This window comes from Equus quagga, chromosome 2, assembly GCF_021613505.1.
Source record: "Equus quagga isolate Etosha38 chromosome 2, UCLA_HA_Equagga_1.0, whole genome shotgun sequence".
In the NCBI taxonomy this organism is placed as follows: domain Eukaryota; kingdom Metazoa; phylum Chordata; class Mammalia; order Perissodactyla; family Equidae; genus Equus; species Equus quagga.
The window spans coordinates 45,500,388-45,523,830 of record NC_060268.1 but is presented as its reverse complement, the minus strand read 5'-3'; the positions used below and the strand labels follow the sequence as shown (position 1 = coordinate 45,523,830).

At 33.9% G+C, this 23,443-nt stretch overlaps 2 protein-coding genes across 7 annotated transcripts in view; one reads left to right on the top strand and one right to left on the bottom strand.

Annotated features, from left to right (window-relative positions):
- Nucleotides 1-23,443, top strand: part of FAM227B (family with sequence similarity 227 member B) — a 217,312-nt gene that overhangs the window by 68,171 nt on the left and 125,698 nt on the right. For all 6 annotated transcript variants that reach the window (XR_006887609.1, XR_006887608.1, XM_046654495.1 and 3 more), the window contains one exon: nucleotides 905-1,042. Coding sequence is in view for 4 of the 6 variants with exons in the window: in XM_046654495.1 (XP_046510451.1) it covers nucleotides 905-1,042 (138 nt within the window). In the remaining 2 variants the exon portion in view is untranslated. The remainder of the gene's footprint in view (nucleotides 1-904; nucleotides 1,043-23,443) is intronic.
- Nucleotides 16,835-23,443, bottom strand: part of FGF7 (fibroblast growth factor 7) — a 57,462-nt gene continuing 50,853 nt past the window's right edge. Inside the window, exons 3-4 of the mRNA XM_046654505.1 lie at nucleotides 19,030-19,133; nucleotides 16,835-17,965 (exon numbers count right to left, since the gene is read on the bottom strand). Of these exons, the coding sequence (XP_046510461.1) occupies nucleotides 17,771-17,965; nucleotides 19,030-19,133 (299 nt within the window). The 3' untranslated portion in view covers nucleotides 16,835-17,770. The remainder of the gene's footprint in view (nucleotides 17,966-19,029; nucleotides 19,134-23,443) is intronic.

The following is a 23,443-nucleotide window of genomic DNA, read 5'->3' as shown; positions in this document are numbered from 1 at the left end:
ATGTGAAGTACACAAAGGAATTTATATTGTTCTCATTTTTATTGCTAAGGATACAAATGTTTTTAGCATATTTAAATGAATTATTCCACCCTACACAGCTTTTGGAACAAAAGTGAACTTTTTAAATGAAATTTATTTTTACCACTTTTTGGGTACTATAATTGATTCATAAATGTTATTTAAAAAATAATAGATGGGCCAGCCCCAGTGGCCTAGTGGTTAAGTTCAATGTGCTCTGCTTCAGCCGCCCGGGTTCGGTTCCCAGGGGCAGACTTACACTGCTCTGTTAGCAGCCATGCTGTGCTGGCAGCCTGCATATGAAAAACAGAGGAAGATTGGCATGGATGTTAGCTCAGGGTGAATCTTCCTCAGCAGATAATAATCATAATAATAGGAGATACAGATAGGGAAAATTTTAAAATAATAGTCAGCTGTGCTCAGAGGCAATCATGTTAACATTTAGGCTGTAACCACACATATATATCAGGTAAAATTGTTCTCTACAAAAAAAATATTATGAATGCCTTTTTATGTTAGCAAATATTTACTAGGTAACTTTAAATGGAGACTTCGTAATCCATTGTATGAATGTACTATTGTCAGAAGTTTAGGTCCTTTCCAAGTTTTCACAATAATAACCTTCTCTTATGTCTGAATATGAACTTAGCTTATGCCTATATCAGAAGATGATAACAAGTTTTAGCTCTTTTCTAATTCACTGTTTTATATAATAGGACGTTAGCATTTCTGTATAGAGGTTCCCTCCTTTGAAATTTGAGACTGACAATCCTCACAGGACTGTTGTGAGGAGGAAATGAGAATACTCATAAAAATGGTTTGGCAAATTAAAATATAGTTTCAAAATCCTAATTTCTTTGAGTAAATGTCCACTTTATATTAACAGGTTTAAAACCTCATAAAGGCTTTTGGACCCACTGGAAACTGAACGAACTCGCCACAACAACGATACATGGTACCAAGAAAATACCTTCAGATGCTGTAAAGGACTGTATTGCAAGGAGTCAGGAACGCATAACAGCTTGTAAGTAAATTTATTGTCAACTGCAAATCAAGTATGTTAAGTTATTTATTTGTCAGAATTTCTTAATGATTTATTTTTTAGTGTGGGTCTTAAAATGACGGTTGACTTATTAGTTAATGTTATAGTAGTTTGAATATTGCTTTACATTTTAGATTTTCGTCGTACAAGTGGTACCTGGTTAAGTCCTTTTCCCATTTGCCTGTTATTATATTTTTATATTGATTTATAGGAACTTTTCAGGTACACTACAAATATTCTTACTTTTTAGCTGTATTGCTAACTGGTTAATAATGTGTTTTGTGAATAGATAAGTTTGTAATTTTTATTCAGTAAATTTGAATAATTGTTTTCTTGAGAGTTTCAGTTTTGTGGCATGTTTGTTGGAACTTATCTAATATTATGAAAATATCTACCTGGATTTTTCTCATACTTTTTTATTTCCATGTTTTATTTAACACTTTAATTCATTTGGAATTTATTTTGTTATAAGAAAGGTAGTTGTACTCCAGTGTTATGTTTTTTACCAAATGCTCATTTATTAGATAGTCCACTTATAGACTGCTTGAAATATCAATTCACTTGAATATATTTTCGTATTCTCTTCTGTTCCTTGAGCTAAATGCCAAATTCCTGCACCAGGACCAAACTTCTCAGTTGCTCTACATTACTAAGTACTATAAGGCAAGTTTATTTCTTGCTTGCTTACACTATATTTCCAATACTAGATGTAAGTCTGGTGCTCAGGCCTCATTTCTGACCAATTCAATCAGAATCTCTGGCTCAGTGTTCTTTAAAGTGACCCAGATGATTTCAATGTGCAGGCAAAGTTAAGAACCAGCAGTGTAGAGGGAAATACCTTTCCAATACCGGCTCCTTGATATAGGCTGGGAATGAGAGACTAACCTGCTCAACCTACTCTTCTGAAAGCTGTTCTTCACTTAATTCTAATTCTAAATGATTTAATTAGTTAATTACTGCTCTTCAGATTTGTGCTGTGATTTTTCCCCACTTTATATCCATACATGTCATCCTGCCTGATTGCTATCTTTTAGTACTTACGTGAAATTTCTTTCTTGCTAATGTCACCCTTAGTTTTTCCAGAACTTCATATACCTTTGTTATTTTGAATGGAAAGAGAGGTAATCCACTATCTTGACCCAATCTTACATATCTGTTTTTACTTCTCACTCTCACATGTGAATAACAAGTTGACTGAATAGTTTGTAGTTTGCATGGTGAATCTTTTCCCATCATTTTACTTACAGCTTCTTTGTGTTTTTTTGTTTAAAATGTACTTCTTGTAAACAACCTATAGTTGAGTCTTCTTTTTTTTATTTCTGACAATTTCTTCCTTTAATAGGCGTGCTTACTTCATTTACATTCAGTGTAAGTATTGATATGGTTGGTTTTATTTCTACCATGTTCCTGTTTGTTTTCAGTCTTATCTCACCTGCTTTTTGCTCTTCAATTCGTCTTTCCTGTCTTGTTTTGATTAATCAAATAATTTTAGTATTCCATTGTAGTTCCTCTATTGCCTGTATCTCTTTGTATTTCTTTTTTTTTTTAAGATTTTATTTTTTTCATTTTTCTCCCCAAAGCCCCCCAGTACATAGTTGTATATTCTTCGTTGTGGGTCCTTCTAGTTGTGGCATGTGGGACGCTGCCTCAGTGTGGCTTGATGAGCAGTGCCATGTCCACACCCAGGACTCGAACCAACGAAACACTGGGCTGCCTGCAGCGGAGCATGCAAACTTAACCACTTGGCCATGGGGCCAGTCCCTCTTTGTATTTCTTTAGGTTGTTTTAATGATTACAAAATGCATCCTTAAATTATCAAAATGTGACTTAAAGTTAATATTGTCTTACTTCACTAAAAATGTGGGAAGTTGGAGCAGCATAGTTACAGGTACTCCCTCTTTGTCCTTTGTGCTATTGTTGTCATATATATTAGAAGATCTACGTGAATAATAGCCTCATATAACATAGTATTATGATTTTTGCTTAAAATAACTACATGGTTTATTTCAGTTTGTTTCTAATTGATGTACAATAAACCACATATATTTAAAATGTAAAATTTGATGAGTTGACATATGTACAAACCTGTAGAACAATCACAACTTTCAAGATAAGAAACATATCTATAATTCCCCAAAGTTTCCTCATGCTTCTTTGTAATTCTTCCTTCCCACTCAATCCCCAGGGAATCACTCATGTGATTTTTGTCACTACATGTTAGTTTGCATTTTCTAGAATTTTATATAAATGGAATCATAGTGTGTGATATTTTTTGTCTGACATTTTTCACTCCACATAATTATTTTGAGAATAATTCACGTTGTTGCATGTATTAATAGTTTGTTTCCTTATTTGCTGAGTAGTAGTCCATAGTAAGGATATACAATTGTCCCTTGGTATCCATGCGGGATTGGTTCCAGGACCCAGAGGATACCAAAATCCACGGAGGTGCTCAAGTCCTTAGTCAGCCCACATATTTGCAGGTTCCTCATCCATGGATTCAACCAACCACCGATTGTACCACAATTTGTTTATCCATTCACCTGTTGGTGAACGTTTGCGTTGTTTCCAGTATTTAGCTATTACAAATAAACCTTCTGTGAACATTCACATACAAGTCTTTGTAGGGACGATGGATTTCAGTTCTTTTTGGTAAATATCTATTAAAGGAATGGCTGGGTAGGATGGTAGGTGTGTGTATAACATTTTAAGAAATTGCCAAACTCTTATCTGAAATTTTACATTCCTACCAGTATATAAGTTATAGTTACTCTACTTTCTCACTAACACTTGTTATGGTCTTTTTAATTTTAGCCATTCCTGTGGCTTATGTATTGGTGTTTAGCTAGATTTTATTTTAATTTCTCTAACAGCTAATCATGATGAGCTTCTTTTCATGTGTTTATTTGCCATCTCTATATACTCTTTGCTAAAGTGTCTGTTTAAATCTTTTGACTATTTTTATTTGGGTTGTCTTATAGTTGTTCTGTTATAAGAGTTCTTTATATATTCTAGACACAAATCCTTTAACAGATACATATTTTAGAAATTTTCTCTTCTGATCTGTGGCTTGCCTTTTTATTTTATAATAGTGTCTTTTGAAGAGCAAAAGTTTATAATTTGGCAAAATCCAATTTCTCTTTTTTTCCAATATAGTTTGTGCTTTTTTGGGTCATATTTAATAATTTTTTTGTGAATCCAATTTCACTTAGATTACATCCTATATTTTCTCCCAGAAATTGTATAGTGTAATTTTATAGTTTATAGTTATAGCTCTTACATTGGGGTCTCTAATTTATTTTGAGTAATTTTTACCAACTATGTGAAGTTGGTATTAAGGATCGTTTCTTTCCGTATTGGTCCAGCACCATTTGTTGAAAAGATTATTCCTTGCCCATTGAATTGTCTTGAGACCTTTGTCAAAAAATCCGTTGTCTGTATGTGTATTGGTCTGTGTCTATGTGCTGTATTCTGTTCCACTGATACCAATACCAAACTACCTTGATAACTGTGGTTTTAAAATATATCTTGAAATTAGGTACTATAAGTCCTCCAACTTTGTTCCTCTTTTAAAATGTTATTTTGGCTATTCTAGATTCTTTTTGCTTCCATATATTTTAAAATCTTGTCAGTTTTTAATATATATACTCTGGAATTTTGATTGGAATTGTGTTGAATCTATAGATCAATTCAGGGAGCACTGACGTCTTAACAGTATTGAGTTTTCCAATCTATAAAAATAGAATATCTCTACATTTGTTTAGGACTTCTTTCATTTATCTCAGCAATGTTTTCTAATTTTTTTTTTACTGTACGATGTTGCACATATTTCTGAAATGACATTTTCTATGATACTTTTCATTTCAATCTTTGATTGTTCACTGCTAACATACAAAACCCTGGACTGTGGAGGTAAAAGTAACCTTGAGTAAAGGGCTTCTCCTTGGATTCCTAATTCAATATCTCATTTCAATGCAGCTTTTGCTTTTCTAAGTTTCTGCCAGTGATGATGTGGATCTGTCAAGACTTCCTCCTGTGTATTTTCCCATGATGTGGTAAAGTATATTATGAAAAACCTTTGAAAATTTAGTCCCTTTTTGTGGGTTTCAGATATAATATCAGTTTTTATATGCCTTTCTGATGCTGATACAGATTTTCCTGTTTATGTGTTTCATAGTTATTTAACTATGGGAGAGCTGGGAGATAGATCAAAGTAGCCGGGTTTATCCCACTACCTTACACAGGGGTCTCCTTTTAGATTTGTTTTTATTATTATATTTTATTCAAACATTCAGGAGAGTCTAGAGAATATTTCCCACACATAACAAATATTTGCATTTTGTCATATTAGTTTTTCAAGCCTTTTATTTACAGATGTTTTGTAGCATTCCTAAATCTGTCTCTCCCTCCCCAGAAGTAATGACTATATGGAAATTTGTGGGCATCCTTTGTTTCTGTAATATATAATGTTTTTTACATAAATAATACATATGAAATTGTTTTACATTTTAATATTTAACAATAACCAACATTCAATAATTAAAAATAATCAAGAGATAGTGGCCATTATTTTTGAACACCAAGAGAACATAGTCAAGTTACTCCATAGTTTGCAGAGACAGTGGAAAAAGTTTTTGTCTTCTTCTAGGAAATACTACTTATGAGCTTTTATCTCAATTATATTTGTTCCAAATACTCCTTATTTATATGTTGTTTCATGATAGTCCTGTTTTTTTCAGAATTTATTATTTCAGTATCCATTTTATGCACTCTAAAATGAAGAATTGCTCTAGGTGGTGAGCTTCCATGCTTGAAAGAAGTTTTATACTGTATTTCTAATGAAATGATCATTTTCGTTTGAAAAAACATAAAAATTGTGTTTCTTTCAAACACACTTGATTTTTGTATTAATGGAAAATCTTTATAAAATGTAGCACATATTTTATTTATCCATAAATATTTGAAAAATACTTTTTATATTTGATTCTAAAACATGACTAGGTTTTTCATTTTCTGGATGAGATTATCTAACTCTGGGGGGCAGATTTAATGAGTGTTTCTTTTCATACACTGCTCAAAATTAAATTTTAATAATTTATGTTCAACTTGGAGAAATTTTCAATTTGAAGTATGTGCCTGATAAAGTGTGTTAACTTATTAGAGCCTTATTAGTAATATTCTTATGTGGCAGATTGCTTTTATTATCACTTATAAAATGAGGAAACTGAAGCATAAGGAAATTAAGTAATTTGCCCAAGGTCACATAACTGATAAGTGGTGGAATATGAATTCAAATCCAGGAAATTCTGGCCTTAGAGTCTGAACTTTTGACCACTTCACATACTGCCTCTCAGTCATTTAATTTTACAAGCTTATAAGTACATTTAGGCTTCAAATTGTCATCATAGGATAAAGGTTGTAACTTATGAGAATTACCCTAGCCTTAATCCTTCATTCATGACTAATATGAATAAGTTTTTAGATCCTTTCCTGGGATCAAATTTTAATAGGTGAGAAGGAAGGAGGAAAGATGTTAGTAGAAGGGCGAGAAAGGGAGCAGAAGACTGGGGGAAACAACTCACTTGTTTCCCACTTTTGTGTATGAGCTCTTCTAGAAATAGCAAGCAATGGTTTGGGGAATTGAAAAATCTGCACTCTGGGGCCAGAGTGGTCCAGAGTTACAATGACAGCAAAGGGTTGAAATTTCTAATTCTCAAAAGAAATTGAGCCTCCATTGGGGAAGCACAGGTCTGCTACAGACCATTGGTTTTGGTATAGGAACTAAAAAGGCATTTGTACCATTTCAAAAAGGCAAGGATTGCTTCAAGAGGTTTTTTAATTTTTTGAGGTTTTTTTCCTGTAAAGTAATTTTTTTGTAATCTTTGCTTTGATTGTGACTACTAGGAAATCTGTTTAAGGTAGAAGTTTTTTCAAATCTGTGTGTTTCTTTGAACTTTGAACTTCTTATATTTCTCTAGAACCCTAACTTTAGATAGCTTTTAAAGCTATCTTCTGAGTTTTTATATTAGTTTGTGGTCAGTGAGTCCCTCCCCTCCACATAGTGATTCAGAGATCCTGGCTACTTCCATTTTCTGGGGTCACCATCCTATAGAACCCCATAGTCATTAGCATTAATCTTCATCAGGAGAATAAAAGAGGAATAGGCACAACTCTCTTAAAAGTCTTGGCTCAGATGTTAACCCACATCACTTCCAATCACATACCATTAATGAGAACAAGCCATGGCTATACCTAGATGAAAGGAGGGCTGACAAATAAAAACCCTGGCTGGGAGCTGCTGTGTAGTGACAATTCTATACTATGGAAAAGGGAGCATACATTTTGGAGGACAGCTAAGTGTCTCCACTACAGGCATTTAGTTAAAGAATAGTGCTGTAATCCTCATGTATGGAGTGCTGTTGCTATTGCCAATAATAAAATTCGAGCTCTCAAACAAAAATTTTGGAGAACTTGCGCCCACCACCATGATCCTGATAATTTTCCAGTACTTAAAGATCTCCCTGACAAGTCACTGGTGATATTAATGAATGTGATTTTTTGATATTGTATAAAGAAATCTGTCAACGTTTAGAAGATCGGTATAACTCACTGAACTAATATTTTACAAATCATCAATGCATTACATTAAAAAAAATTATACACAGATTTAAACAAAGTGTGACACACCAGTGGATTTTAATGTAACAGAGGATACAAAGCATAGTGATGTTGTTTCAGATTCCACATTGCAACCCACCATTAAGAAACTACAACTTATCAAGTTTTAGTGTAGTATCAAAGAGTATTCACAATTATATGAAACGCTATTAAAATACTCCTCCTTTGTCCAACTACTTATCTGTGTGATACTGGATTTTCTTAATATACTTCAATATATAAATATATGCTTCAAAAAATATATCAACAGAATATATGCAAAAGTAGATATAGGAATCCAGCTGTCTTCTACTAAGCCAGATGTTAAAGAGATTTTTTAAAATGTGAAACAATGTTACTCTTCTCAAAATTTTTTCTTGAAAATAGTTATATTTTTCCAAAAAATACTATTTGTGTTAACATGAAATGGGTATACTACTGTTATTTTTAATAAACTAATAAATAAATGTTTAAGATTTCTCAATTTTAATTCCTAATATAGGAATTACTAATAGATACAAAAACCCATATAATCAAAAGTTCTTTGGTGTCTTCAACTATTCTTAAGAGTATAAAGAGGCTCTGAGACCAAAAAGTTTGAGGACACTGCCCTGCAGGGAATCGCTGTGAAGGGGCGTGGCCCATGGCATCTGAGAGCTATCATATCCTTCTAATAGTTTTACAGTTTCTGTGTTGCTTATCCCCAAGCTACACTCAGTCATCACTATGGAGAATCCACTAAACATAAGACTCAGATAATTTATTTACTGGGGCCATAAGTATGTTTTGAGTTGGAGACTTTTCTACAGTTTCTAGTTTCCTGGGCTCTGATGTACTTAACTTGTACATAAAAGACTTGAATGTCCTTGAGCATGTCATATAACCCCTCTGAGCCGTATTTTTCTACCTGAAAAAAATGAAGTTATTAGAATAGATTATTTCTATATTCTCCTTTTCTGACATTTTGTTACTTTTTGACTTCTATCCGTTGGTGCTGAATAATTTTCCAAAGTGGTTGTTGACTGTTGAGGTGAAATTAGCAATAGAGACTGGTGATTTATTATGGTGATTAGAGATTTATTATGTTAGAGCTCCTTCCTCTCTATAGTTCTATTTGTGAATGTGTATTAATACCTTAATCTATGTTCTGAGGAATGCTGAGGCAGGTCAAGAGCAGAAGTGGAGTAAAACATGAGTATATATACACATGCATGCATATATATATGACTTCCAAAGATTAAAATAATCTGTGCTCCATGTACACTGCTCTCTCAGAATTGCTGCTTCTACTCCCAGACATATTTAAAACATAATTTCTTCTTTTTGATATTCAAGATGTTTGTTGTCATGTGGGGTTAACTTTTATCCAGAATTTAAACTAAAAGAACTTTCTGTTCTTGTTTTTAATGAAACAAACAGACAGCAGATAGTTAAAATTTGCCTTCCCACAAAATGGCGTATCTCCCTTTTTAGGACTGGAATGTAAGCAATTATAGAATTTCAGTATCTGGAATGACTCAAGATTTACAAGCCAGCTCCCCTTAACCATTGTATTGTTGGATTATTTGCAAGACTAAAGTTTTAATGTTCATTTCTCTTATTGTGGCACAACATCATATAACCTTTTAAACTCAGATCAAGATCATTTTTAAATAACTATTTTTACGCCTCTCCCCTAATATTTAAACCCAATTTTTCTTCCTTATCTGGACTTTAAGGTTAAAACATTAACATACTTCATGATTTTTTATAAACTGTAGTTTAAACCACAAACAATTTTTTTAAATCCTTACATATTCAGTTAACATGTAACTTTTAAGTACTTATGTGCACATTTCTATACTTGGTGCTGTGGGGAGATAAAAAATTTTAAAAAAAACATAGTAGTTACTCATACACAAGTACTAGTTGATATTTAGCAAATGACATGTTCCAGAAATACTTAAAGTAGTAGCCAGATGGATTAGGTATTTGAACTTTAATTTGCACCTCTGTTATTTTGCTACCTCTCCACTGTCAGAAGTGCTTAGGGAAAATATAAAAAGAATCCTTAAAACTTGGAAATAAGGTAGATCTCTGAGAATTAAGCCAGTAAAATCACGACGTTGTGTTTTTCATTATACATCGCTGAAAGAAAACCAAGAAATTTTCGTGGCTGAAGAGTGAGGAAACCCCCAAAACTCTAATAAGATGACCAGAGATATAAACTCCCAAAATGGTAGTAATTTAATAAGTTGTAGCATTGTATTGTCATTGGTTATATTTTATACTATGGGGCGAAAGACTATGTGAATAGAAGTGGGGTAAACAACATGTGGCATAGAATAGAGGGAGCCCAAAGAACCAGAAACTGGCAGTATTTTTACTGAACTAACCAGATTTGATTGTTGTGAATTCAATTTCATAATAATTTGAATAATATATCTTTCAAAACCATTTCACCTCCCTTTGCTTTGGTGCCATGCTCACCAAGCAACTTTCTAATTACTAATTTCTTCCAAGATAATTTTCCATGGCCTGCCATAGGGTGACCTGCAAACACCTCCCCCAAAAGTGTTAGTCTGTTGCTTGGTAGCGGTGGTCAGAATTACTCGATAGCATAAAAAAGCAGTGGCTTCTTATTGTATTATGAAATACATTGACATACTCTTTTGAGTGACATGGAAGTGTCATACTAAGAAGTGAATAACAAGAATTTGAATACTTTTGAGAGATTTAGTCACTAGTTTGAACAAAACGAGGTGGTACATTTCTAATCATTTGCAACAACTATATTTGTAGTATCTTGCTTAAATATTGGAATAATGCTTCATGGTGATTGAGGTATTCTCATTAATCTGTCACTAAAATGAAGTTGGTTTATTGATTCATTCAATTAATATTTACTATGTGCTTACTCTGTGCCAGACACTATTAAAGATGCTTGGGATACGTAAGTGAACGAAACAGATAAGATCCTTTTCCTTGTAAAACTTATGAGCTAGTGAGGAGAAAAGAGGATGGGATAAATACAGTGGACTAAGGAAACTGTAAGGTTTATGTTGAGCAGCGAGAAAATTGGACACATAAGGTACAGTTGACAACTTTTTTAAGGAATTTAAACTCAATAGGCAATAAGGAGGCAACAAGGGTTCTTCAATTGGCAACTAACATAGTCAAAGTAGTATTTTAGGAAGATTAAGGAATTAGCATCTGAGACGGGGGGGCAGAACTTGAGACAGAAAAATGATTAAACATTGCTAAACTCTAGACATGAAGCAATGAGGTAACGAGGTTGTAGAAGGACCAAGAAAGAGATGCATGTGAGATATTAAGAAGAGGATAGCTGGGTTTTGGTAACACCAGACAGTCAAAAGGAAGTGGAGACAAGAATAAAAGCTGGCTAAATTTTGAGGATAAATATTAGAGAGAATGTTTATCCACACCCATGAACTGTTGGTTGAACATATATGTGGAAAAAGCTTTCTGAAAATCAGTTTTTCACTTTGCATTTTAAAAGGATTTTTTTGGTCTAATAATTCTATTTCTTATGATAATATTTAGAAAATAATCAGAAATATAATGAAGAATGTACAAAAAGTTCATATTTAGGAAGGTGAAAGATTTGAAGCAACCAAAATAACCAATAATAAGAGATCAGTTAAATAAAGAAGAGGAAAGTAGAAGCCCTCTCATCTAGCCTAGTCAGATCCACTAATTGGTTGATTAATAGAAAATTTTTGTTAAAGTGAAGAATCATTAAATTGGTATATACCTGCCTTAAATATTTTGTTTACTTCAAATATAACAATGTATGTTCATTTGTCCAGTTTTTGAGATGGGGCTATGGCCTTTCCTCTGAGTATGATTCTAATAATTATCATGCCAATTAAATAATGTCTATAGCATCCAGTTTAAGTTTCTTTAAAATGGACTGAGAATTCACTAATATCTGCCAAACAATCTGGGTGTGTAATTCTAGATTTTTAGTACTTTTTCCTGTTGTCTTTCCCATAACTAATTTAACATCTAAGTTTTATTCGGTCACCTTTTTCCATTGCTACTCCATAGGCCGCTCTAAGAACTTTGGCTTCCATTCTGAGTAATACGGAAAACAGTTGCAGTTTTGAACAGAGAAATTGCGTGCCCTGAAATATAATTTAACAGAGTCGCTCTGGCTGCTCTGTGTGAGAATGGACTGTGGTGTCTGGGGGGTGCCCTTTGTGCACTTGATCCTCCATAATCATTCCAATGCAAAAACAACTGTAGCTGTCTTTCTAGTGTCTGCATTTCCTTTTAGCCCCAGTTGTGAACAGCAAAATCTGGAGGCAACTAGGAAAACCTGGGATGCAAGAAGCAATGCAGACTTTAGAATCATGTTAAAAAATATGGAATTAGGTGAGAAGCAACATAAGACTTCTCAGAGTGCTAAAGGAAGAAACAAAGAGGAAGAACCAGGCAGAGTTCCTATAGAGATTTTTCCCTCCATTTAGCTAATTGGTTCTCAAATGCCTAGGCACATTAAAATCTCCTGGGAGCTTTAAAAATACCATTGCCTGGGCCCCACCATAGATATACTGATGCAATTGGGGTGGGGCCTAGCCCCCATTATTTAAAAAAAATATATTCCCAGGTGATTCCAGTGTGCATCTAGCATTAAAATTCATTGTTTTTCAATTCTTTTTAGGTCTTTTTATCCTCAGATGGTCTCGGGCAACTTGTGACTGATCGCCCCCACCATCTAAGACAAAACGCTCTATGGCTCGAGAATTTCAACTGGCATCTATGATCTTATTTTCTTGAGGTAGGAGAGTGGAGGGGAGGATTATCTTCAGGTTGGGTCTGAAGGCAGGGTCATTTCCTTCATGTGGAGGCAAATTCCAGCTACATTAGGAGTTCTAAGGAGGCACAACTCAAGCTATTAAGCAGTCCAGACTGTGGTTCAAACCTTGTCTCAATTATATCCTGTGTGGAATGGTCCATGGAGTATCCCTCAGGGAAGGATCAAGAATGTTCCTGTAGAGAATACACCTACTTCATCTTTGCTGAATGACTCACCACTGAAACCCATGAATTACTCTTATTAGGCCCTAAAGACTCTCATCTTGTGGCAGTGGCCTTAAAAACATCCAGTTTATGACTAGTGTTAGGCAGCCTTTAAGATGGCCTCCAATGATCCCTGCTTTCTGGTATTTATGCCTTTGTGTAATTCCCTCCCCTTGAGAATAGGCGAAAGTGATGGGACATCACTTTCAAGAGTAGATTATAAAAATACTGTGGCTTCTGTTTGGGGCATTCTCTCTCACTCTGATTCCTTGCTCTGTGGGAAACAAATTGCCATGTTGTAAGTAGTGCTATGGAAAGGCCCATGTGGCAAGGAAGTGATGTTTCAAGCCGACAACCAGTGAGGACCTAAGGTGGATCCCTCTCCTGGTTGAGCATTGAGATAATAGATGACTGCAGCCCTGGCCAACGTCTTGATTGTAGCCTTATGAGAGATTCTAACTACAGACACCGAGCTAAACAACCATGCCCAGGTGCCTGGCCACATAAACTATGAGATAGATATTTGCTGTTTTAAGCCACTAAGTTTTAAGATAATTTTTACACGACAATAGATAACTAACACATGGCTGGATTTGTCAAGAGAAAGGCCTGCCATCGTCAAGCTAAATGTTATTATTCATCTCACATTTCAATTATTAAAAAATAAGTTCTGATGATATGAAAGAAAAAAATTTGGGTAAGCTTTCATAAATTCAGTGATGAGGATTTGGAAACTGGAACCACATAATAATCAGGAAGTAAAAGGAAAATATAAGAGGCATCTTCTTAGGTGAAAGTAAATACAGGATTGTTCGGAAGAGACTAGGACTTTATTATTTCTTGCTTCTTGTCAAGTCTCCTCAACTCAAGAGAAGGAAAATTTTCTTTACAAATCATTCAGATTTAGAGGATGAGTGGCAGCATATGTGGGCATGAAGGAACATCACCTTCATTGAAAGCAGGAGCTTTGTTGAATACAGATGTGGAATAAAGAGTAGCCTGACAACAATGCTGAAACAGTTAAACATGGTTTTAAAGCACTATTTCATATTAAGATACAAATTAAGACCTCAAACCAGAAAGACCAATTAATAGATGTTCTCTAAAAACTCTTAGGTTTTAGGGTGATCATAGAAATGGTTAAGGCTGATAATCGTCTGGTACCCACAAGTTAGTCACAGTGGCCTGCATCTGTTCTGATAGATCAATGGTATATTCTGATTGACCAGTAGCCACTCATACTTGTCATTAAATATTTTTAATATCACTTCTGTTCATAGTGAACTTTAGATAAAGTTTTGGTTTTCTTTAGCCATGTATCATATGTGTGTAAAGTTGGATTATGAGAGGTACAGGATCTTTTGTGTCTTATTCATGCCCAAGTATATGGCACTAGCGTAGTGGTGTAAATGAAGCCACATGATAAAACTTGTACATCTTTCTGATGCATCACTTTTGCTCGCTGGTGTGAATTTCATATTAAAGCAAGCACAGATGTATTATGGAATAAAATGTAAAAATCACATAAGTTCTAAGAGAAAGGAGATTTTCAAGAAATTTTGTGTCTTTGGTGGGCCTCTTGCATTATTATTTCTTAGACTCTTATTCTCTACCTCTACTATTATTGGTATTTCAGTAGAAAATTGTGAGAGGCACTGATTTAGGTTGTTTGTAGTTATAGAATTGCTTTTCCTACGGCTGGTCCCATAGTCTATCTCTGTGTTCTTTGTCACTCTAGAGAATAGAAGAGCAAACTTTGAGAGAAGGAAACTAAGAATTTATTTCCAGCATCCTTTCTCTTCTGTCATTAAGTTGAATTTATAGCCAACTCAAAAGCTGATAACTTATATTATTACTTTTTAATGTAAAAATATTTTAGTCCAGTAATTGCCTTGAAAGTATCTTTTTTATTGCTTTTGTTAACGTTTTAGACTCATTTAATTTTTTCCTTCTGAATTGTTAGAAACCTATGTATTTAACCAATTTTCTCTTTCAAAGAACATTTTAGAAAAGGTTACTCTGTTTATGTAGACATTTGGTGCAATGCTCTCCATTTACAAATAAAGAGGTACATGTAAGAGTTGAATAGGAATCAGGATCGGAAATTGCACCATTTCTTTTCTCCTTTTGAGTCAAATCATCACAGTATAGACTAATCATTGTATATGAAGTGAATTGCCAAAACGTAAGTCACATTTGCATGCAAATGTAAAGATTATATCTCAATAGAAATTTTTAAAATGAGACTGCTAATAGTAATAATCCTTATAATCTAAGAGTAGGAAGCACTTGCTAAATGACCTAGACTCTTGTGATGGCTCTAGACCTAACCAACTACATGACTTTGGATGTATCACAATCTCAATTTCCTGGTCTAAAAATGAGTAGGAGGGACTAAGGCCCCTTGCAGATTCAAGATTCTAGAATTCTAAGTATATATAACTAGTGCAGGTTTTGTTTTCTGAAATTTGCATAATAAATGTAAAAAGGGAGGCAGAAACAAAGAATTAAAAGTGTTTCTAGAAACACTGTCAGATTGGATTTACTGCTAAATATTGGTTTGCTTAATTCAGCATTGCTGTGTAATTTGATCATAACTGTAACTCCATAGACAAAGTGTATTTGATCTTAACATAGCTTGTATCTTGTAGATATATATGCTATTTCTGTTTAAATTTCCATATAATTATATTTCACTTTAAGTTTTAAAAATGAAGTAAGATTAATCCTATGGATTTTCTTTGATATTCAAACGAATTAATTCATATGAAAAATTGATTATGGACAGACTTTTTGCTAGGCACTAAGAAAACAAATATGAAAAACACAGATATGTTCACAAGACTCCAGTCACAGAAGCCTCATCTAGGAACCTAGGCTAGCAAGGGCTTTGAATCAGGTAACACTTAAGAATATCATTCATAGAATCTCCCTAGAGTGTATCTGAGGAGGGACTGTTCTTTCTAGCTTCCTACAGCCTGGTCATATAGGTGAGCCACAAGAAAATCAGATGAATCTGTTGTTTCCATTGACTTAGACTTTTCATGTAACTCTCACCTATAAGTGTATTACCAGATAATATTTATATAAAATAAAAGGACTTGAATGACAAATACTTTTAAATTAAAACCACCATGGTTAGCATACCAAGGGTTTAATTTAGATAAACGTTGACCATCCATTGATGAACACATAAAGAACGAATGGAAGAATTATGAAGTGGAAATTTATCTTTCTGATAAGCCCATTATCTGTAGCCTGACCTCAAGCCTTCGTGATATTCACGGGCTCGAATCCCTAACTATATACGGTTGGCCCTCTATATCCACGGGTTCCACATCTGTTGTTTCAACCAACCACAGATGAAAGGCCTGTGATGGTTCCGTTTATTTACATAGCATTTACATTGTATTAAGTATTATAAGTAATACAGAGATGATTTAAAGTATAGGGGAGGATGTGCATCGGTTATATGCAAACGCCATGCCATTTTATATAAGGGACTTGAGCATCCACAGATTTCAGTATGGGTGGGGCTCCTGGAACCAGTCCCCCATGGGTACAGGGGGATGACTGCTCTATTTGGGGCATTGTGCTCTTGCCATCTAATAGGAAAACAACTTTCAATGCTGCCATATTTTGAATGGCAGAGATTTCTAGAGATTCAAGAAATTACTAAGTGTAAATATGCATATTTTTAACATATAGTACTTTTCTTCTCACAAACTCAAATATAGTCTAACTTTGAAATCCTGTAAGTTCTTTTATCTGCAGTGATTTTACTTGTATGATCCAATTTAATTAACAAGAGCATGTGGCAAAACATATTTAACATTTTTATATTGTTCCCTGTGAGACATCTATTGTAAGAATTGCTGCAGGCTGTCATTTTTGTCTGCCGTCCAGGATTTGCTGGCCCAAGTGCTGTGTACTAGACTTGGTGTTGGTCACAAAGGGGAGGAGGAACTTGCAGTGGAGCCAGACGGTTTTGTTATTGCTTTAGAATTAAAAGCATATGAAACAGATACAGCTTATTAAGGTTGTTTTTTTATAAATAACATAAACTTAAATAACAAAACAATAAAGTTCAAATACAACTTAAAATAGAGTTTAATGCTGTAACCACAGAAAAAAGCATGATTATTTGTGGGAAGAACATTATTAAAAGCCATATTCCCAAATATGAATTATACAAAAGATAGATTATGTTACTTGGAAAAAAAACTTAAAGATTTTCGAATTTTACTTTTAGGGATTATAAAATGTTATTTTGTGGCAAGTGAGATGAAGTACAGTATTATCATCATTATTGCTATTTTATGTACAAGATTTTGAAAACATTCTTTTAGCAATATCCTTACAATTTGAGCAGCATTAGGAATTTTGTTATTATTAATAGGTACAAGCATGTTCTAATCCTATAGTTTGTAAAACTGCCTATCTGATTCAATTCCATAATAGAATTTTTGAGAATATTCATTCTTTTCTGATTAGCATTTAAATGGATTATACTTTTTTGCTAGAAAACATTTCAAATACTGCTCACTTTCCATAGTTAATATTGGCTTGATTATCTGACAAATCATTCCAGCAGCCTTTAGGTCTGACATATTTTACATAACATCATCTGCATTATTATTATTATAGCAGCCATTTTATAAGCAGATAGGAATATTTAAATAATCATCAGATAATCAAATCTAACATACTCTTAAGGGTAAATTAATTTAAGAAAAAACATTACTATTACTAACATCATGATTGTACAACCAGTTTTACAATTTTTTACAACTTTTAGTTACTAAATCTGATTTTTGTGTATATTTTTCAAATCTTTCTTTAATGCAGTCTCTTAAAATAAACATAAATGCGCAAGTCCAGCTTGATCAGTTTTTCAGTAGTTTTCCAGCCTTTCTTGGTTTCTCTAAAAAAAAAAAAAAAAAGAGAAAAGAGAAGAAAAAGAGAAAGAAAACAGTCCACTTAAAGAAATCTCCCTGCTGGAACTGGTTTCTTATATACCATATATGATTAAGTTATTGCCATAGGAAGAAAGTGGGCTGTTTTCTGTTCTTTCTTTGTTTTTTTCCCTCTAACAGGAACCCCCTTTTGATTTAAGGCAACAAACATTTCTCCTCCACTGTGTGTCCATTTAGCTGAAGCATATGTGTTGTAATGGTTTTCCAGAATTAATTCTTTGAAGTTGCAATCTTCGTTGCATTCTTTCTGTTGAAACAACAAACAAACAACATTATCCCAATGATTTTTAGAGGGGCTCAATTTAAAAAAGAGTAAGCAGTGATATTTGGAAGAATCAAAACATATCTGACTTTTCCTTGAGTGGGCTTAACAGTTTATTAGATATAGGTGAGACTATTTGCAAAAAAAAAGACATCTTAAATCTTAGAAAATAAATAAAATGATACACATTCAGTTATGCAACAGTTTCAAATACATAGCTTTTTGGCAGTCAGTTGCTGCTATTCTTTAGTATTAGGAGCTATTTCCCCCTAATTAGCAGCTCTCATATTACTATGCCCAAGACATATTCCCTAACCACTCAGATTTTGATATAATTAGCAGAGCCCCTGCCACTAATTGTCACAACTTTTCTTCATTTGCGACTACACTACCTGTGATAGTGATAGAAAATAGAAAGTTAATTTATTTGTTCATCCACTCAACTATTCATGAACGAATAGGTTTAATTAAACCTGTTTTTATGTAGCTAGCCTGTGCTAGGTATTATGCAGGGCTGTGGGAATACAAAGGAAAGTCAGTTGTACTTTATGATAGTGGGATGAACTGTTACATATTTCACATTGTGATGAAGTAGGAACAATGGGAATGCTAATGGTTCAAAGCCCATGATTGTGAGATTGATGTTAATAAATGAACTTTTGGATTTTTTTCCCCAAGAATTTTCATGTCAGCAATGTGCAAATTGGGCGAACTTTAACAAAAAGAGCTTTAATACTGACAGATGGAAATTTTAAATGGTAAGTATCTAAAAATGCACATGGAATTTTAGAACTGGCAAGATCCACTAGAAGTCAGTTAATCCAACTCATTTTACAACTGAAGGAACCAAAGTTCAGAGACCTCAAGCAATTTGTCCAAGGTCACACAGGAAACATTTTTTCTTAATGCTTGAATATAAAATGTTTTAATGAAATTATTAAATTATATAGTTAGAGAGAAATTGATTCTATTTTTACTTTTCAGAAAGGCAAGATGTTTTTGACAAAAATAAGTCTGAAAAATTAAGTCTAAGCTATCATTATAAATACCTTTGCATAGAGTTTTCCTTCTTTGTTCATTGCAAGATAGTATTCACTTTCTACCCCTTTGATTGCCACAATTCCAACTGCCACTGTCCTGATTTCCATGATATCTGCAAGAAATCAGAGAGAGAGATGTCAGTTATTCACCCAGCTTTGCACATTATCCAAGAATGACCATTTGTTCTTATTTCTGTTTCAACTGGAGGTTGTTAAGTTTATTAATGTGATTATTTCCTCAGCCTGAGATGCCCTACCCATAATGCAGACACACAAAAACCAGAGTGGTCCTTATTAAATATGGGGAGCGCAAACTGTTGATTTTGTATTTTTTAGAAAAAGATATCTGGATTCAAAGAAATAGTTAGATATTTGAATTTAGCTTTTTCTTATCTACAACGACATTTCTAATTTACTATGATATAGTAATAGCTAATGTTTATTAAACTCAAACCTCATGCTAAGGGTTATTCCAGCTCTCTTATGTATTAGCTCAACTACTTTTCACCATAGACTATGAGGCAAGTACTCTTGTTATCTCCAGTTTACAGAGCAAGAAGCTCAGGCACAGAGAACTTCATAATTTGCCCAAATTCTCTCAGCTGCTAAGTGGCAGAAGTGGAATTTGAACCCAGATGATCTGGTTCTTAGTCATTATATAATCCTATCAAACTATATATAATAAGCTAACAGCTTTACTTTTCTACTTAAATTCTATCTTAAAAATTATTGCTAACAGAATATCTCTTGAATATACTGAAATTGAACAAAATTCCAATTAAAACAATTGTAAATGATGGTAAACAGAGCCTACTACCTTAAAAAAAGATCAAATATTTTAAACTGATATTAAGTTTTTTGATAAAAGAAAAGACATTTTAAAACCAAATTATGAATCCTGCTCCTATGATATTTTATAACTTTATACCTTTCTAATTAATTTTTTAATCTTTGTTGAAATTGTTTTGTACTACCTTTTTCTTTTATTATATATCTTTCCCTTAAGTGTTGTATTTTAATGACTGATACTAAATACAGTAAAATCTCAAGAAATTTTAAAAAATGATGTGGGAATTAAAAGTTTAGCAAACCTTTTTCTGTAACTGCTGTATAATGACACCTTCAACATGAAGATGCAGCCATGAGACATTCTCTCTCCTGTGCCTAACACGATGCGAAGAAAATTCCAGCTGAAAATTATCTGCATAATTCAAGATTCCAAAAGCTGTTTTCTAAAATATTCATTCAAGGGAAAAATCTGATTTTTTCACTCCCTGCTTTCACTTCATCCTCTTATTTGTTATTTTTGCTTCAGTTTTCCTATCTGGAAAATAAAATTGTTACCCACTTTATTGGGATTAATGTAACCTAGCTAATATTTGCCATGTGTTTCACATATATGCTGCATTAAGAAACCATTTCCTAGTATACTATGCTTAGCGCTTGTCAGAGCTCATCCAGCTGAGAGTTCTGTAGCTACTCATCTATAAACTGAGGTCTATGAAGAAAATGCAAAGGAATGGGTATTAATCTTTTTAAGTATTTGTGAAGCATTGTCAGAGTGCATAGAACCAAGCTGTAACTTTAGGATACAAATTGATAAAAACAGCCCTGGTTTCTGAACTCCAAAAATTAAAATCTAATATAAACAGCAAACACATCATAGATACACCTTAATTAAAAGAGAATAAACCTAGTTCTGGAAAACACGGGCCTGAAGAGGAGGCTAAGGGAAATTTTAACTATTGCTTATAAGCATATAAAGGATGTGAGGCTGATGCAGTCATGCAACATTCAACAAATCTTCACTGAGAACATCTTCTATGTTAGGCTCAATTCAGAGACAAACCCTGCCCTCTTGGAGCCCTGTAACTCTTCTTCCTGTTCATTAAAGGAAGATCAAAGGGAAATAATTTACCATGCAGCAGAATCCGGTTAGGTTAGATTTGTACTAATACAATGAAGAATACTGAAGAAGTTAATTGATTCAACATATATGCAATACCTTTAAAACTGAGTAAATGTATGTATTTAAGGACACATGGAGTAGTTGGTTTCCAAAGATCTTACTGCTATAAAATTTTATGAGGATGTCAATGTTTTCCTTTCCTTCAAATCCCTTCACTCTGGCTATTCCTCCCTTTATTCAGTGTTATATTTTCTCTTATCTGGAAAGGAGAGTACTGATGCATAGGCTTAGGGTATCTTTCATGCTCAGTTGTAATTAGGGAATGGAATCTGTAATGTTTGCTGTCTTTTCTTTTATAGACCAACTGTCCACAAAATACAGCTGTTGAATGATAGAGGTCTTGTTAATTATGATATGTGGACACCTTCTCTTTTAAGTCCAGTCATGACGATATGTTCGTATTGTCCCACGTCCAAACCCTTTTCCTCTGTCCTCTGCCTGTCCATTGCCTACCATACTTTTGTTGCATTCTGACCCTCATTAGATAATGAACATTGTTAACCTTATCCCTCCACATATTGGGGTTAAGGATATAAAAAAAAATCTTTAGATTTTTAACAACCCAGTTAAAAAGTGGGCAAAATATCTGAACAGATACCTCACTAAAGTAGATATACAGATGACATATAAGCATATGAAAAAATGCTTAATCTTTAAAGATTCTGCCTTTAACTGGGATGAGGATAGACTTGAAAATGGCAAAGTTCCTGATTCAGTAATATTCTTTGTTGTTTGATGTATGTAAACAATTTCTTTCACTAGGAAATCAACAGATCTAGAAGTAGATTGCTTGGGACAGCGTTAAGTAGTGTTGGCAGAATCAATCGTCCATTTTCCTCAACTTTCTAGTCTGTTTTGCACCATGTGCTGTGCCCTCTTTTATTCAGGAAAACCCAAGAGTGAAGAAACTAAAGTTACCACTCTTGTTCAAGTGCAGAGTGGGCAGTGACGTTCCTACAGATCACAAAGATCTGTAGAAGAATTAACTGTGTAAGCTTATGAAATCCTGCCCTCCAAACCAGAAGCCAGAGAGTTGCTCAGAAAATATAATATAAAAATATAGAGAGTGCAGATATTGTTAGCTACCAAAATAAGTTAATTTTTGTCTACAGTATATCTGTTGCCTTATATAAGACAAATATAAGAGTTTGTCTTTTTTGTGGATCTGGATTTATGTTTAAGACAAGTTTATCTGTGTAAGTAACAGTAAATTTGTTCCCAAATATGTAAGGCATATTGCATGGGTGCATCAAATTGTTAACATAATGAGTGTGGTAGCATAATAATAGGGTTCAAAAACATGAAAGAGAGGAGCTGGCCCAGTGGTCTAGTGGTTAAGTTCCTGAGCTCTACTTCAGTGGCCCTGGGTTCATGGGTTCAGATCCTGGGTGACGACCTGCACATGGCTCATCAGGCCATGCTGTGGCAGTGTCCCACAAACAAAATAGAGGAAGAACTGGCACAGATGTTAGCTCAGGGACAATCTTCCTCAAGCAAAAAGAGAACGATTGGCAACAGATGTTACCTCAGGGGCAATCTTCCTCACCAAAATTCAATAAACAAATAAATAAATAAAAGAGAGAGATCAGCTCACACAATAGAACATGAAAAAATGAAACAATGTGTCAAGTAAATTGGCCATTTAGCCTTGTTAACAATATTTTTGTCAACAATATCACCAACAATAGTATCTATTTATTACTTAGGATCTCACCCTTACACACGCTAAGGAATATGCCCAAAATGGCTTCCTATTTTTTCCTGTGGTTTAATCATTCATGAATTTATCTAAACCTTTTTGCCTATTTATTATTTAAACCTGTATCACACTTGCAAATAAGAAGTGAACCTTAGTATAAATTGCTATTACTTTTTTAAGAAATTCTCCAGCATCTACTTCCAGAATTTTAGGTGTTCCCCTAATGTATTTCAAAAGTTAATGCTAATTCTTTGTTCTTATTACCAATAGCATTTATGATTTTAAAGTGTTTTAACTTTCCTGTTTGAAAAAATTTACTAAGAATTTATTTTTTAGAGCAGTTTTAGATTTACAGCAAAACTGAGGGGAAGGTACAGAGATTTCCCATATACCCACTATGACCACACATGCATAGCCTCCCCCATTATCCACATCCCTCACCAGAATGGTACATTTGATACAACTAATGAACCTACATTGACACATCATTATCACCCAAACTCCATAGTTTCCATTATGGTTTACTCTAGGTGTTGCACATTGTATAGGTTTGAACATGTATCCAACATTATGGTATCATACAGAGTCTTTTTCTTGCTCTAAAAATCCTCTGTTCTCTGTCTATTCATCCCTCACCCTAACTCCCCACCCCTGGCAACCTCTGGTCTTTTTCCTGTCTCCATAGTTCTGCTTTCTTCCAGAGTGTCATGTAGTTGGAATCGTAGTGTGTAGTTGGAATCGTAGTGTGTAGTTGG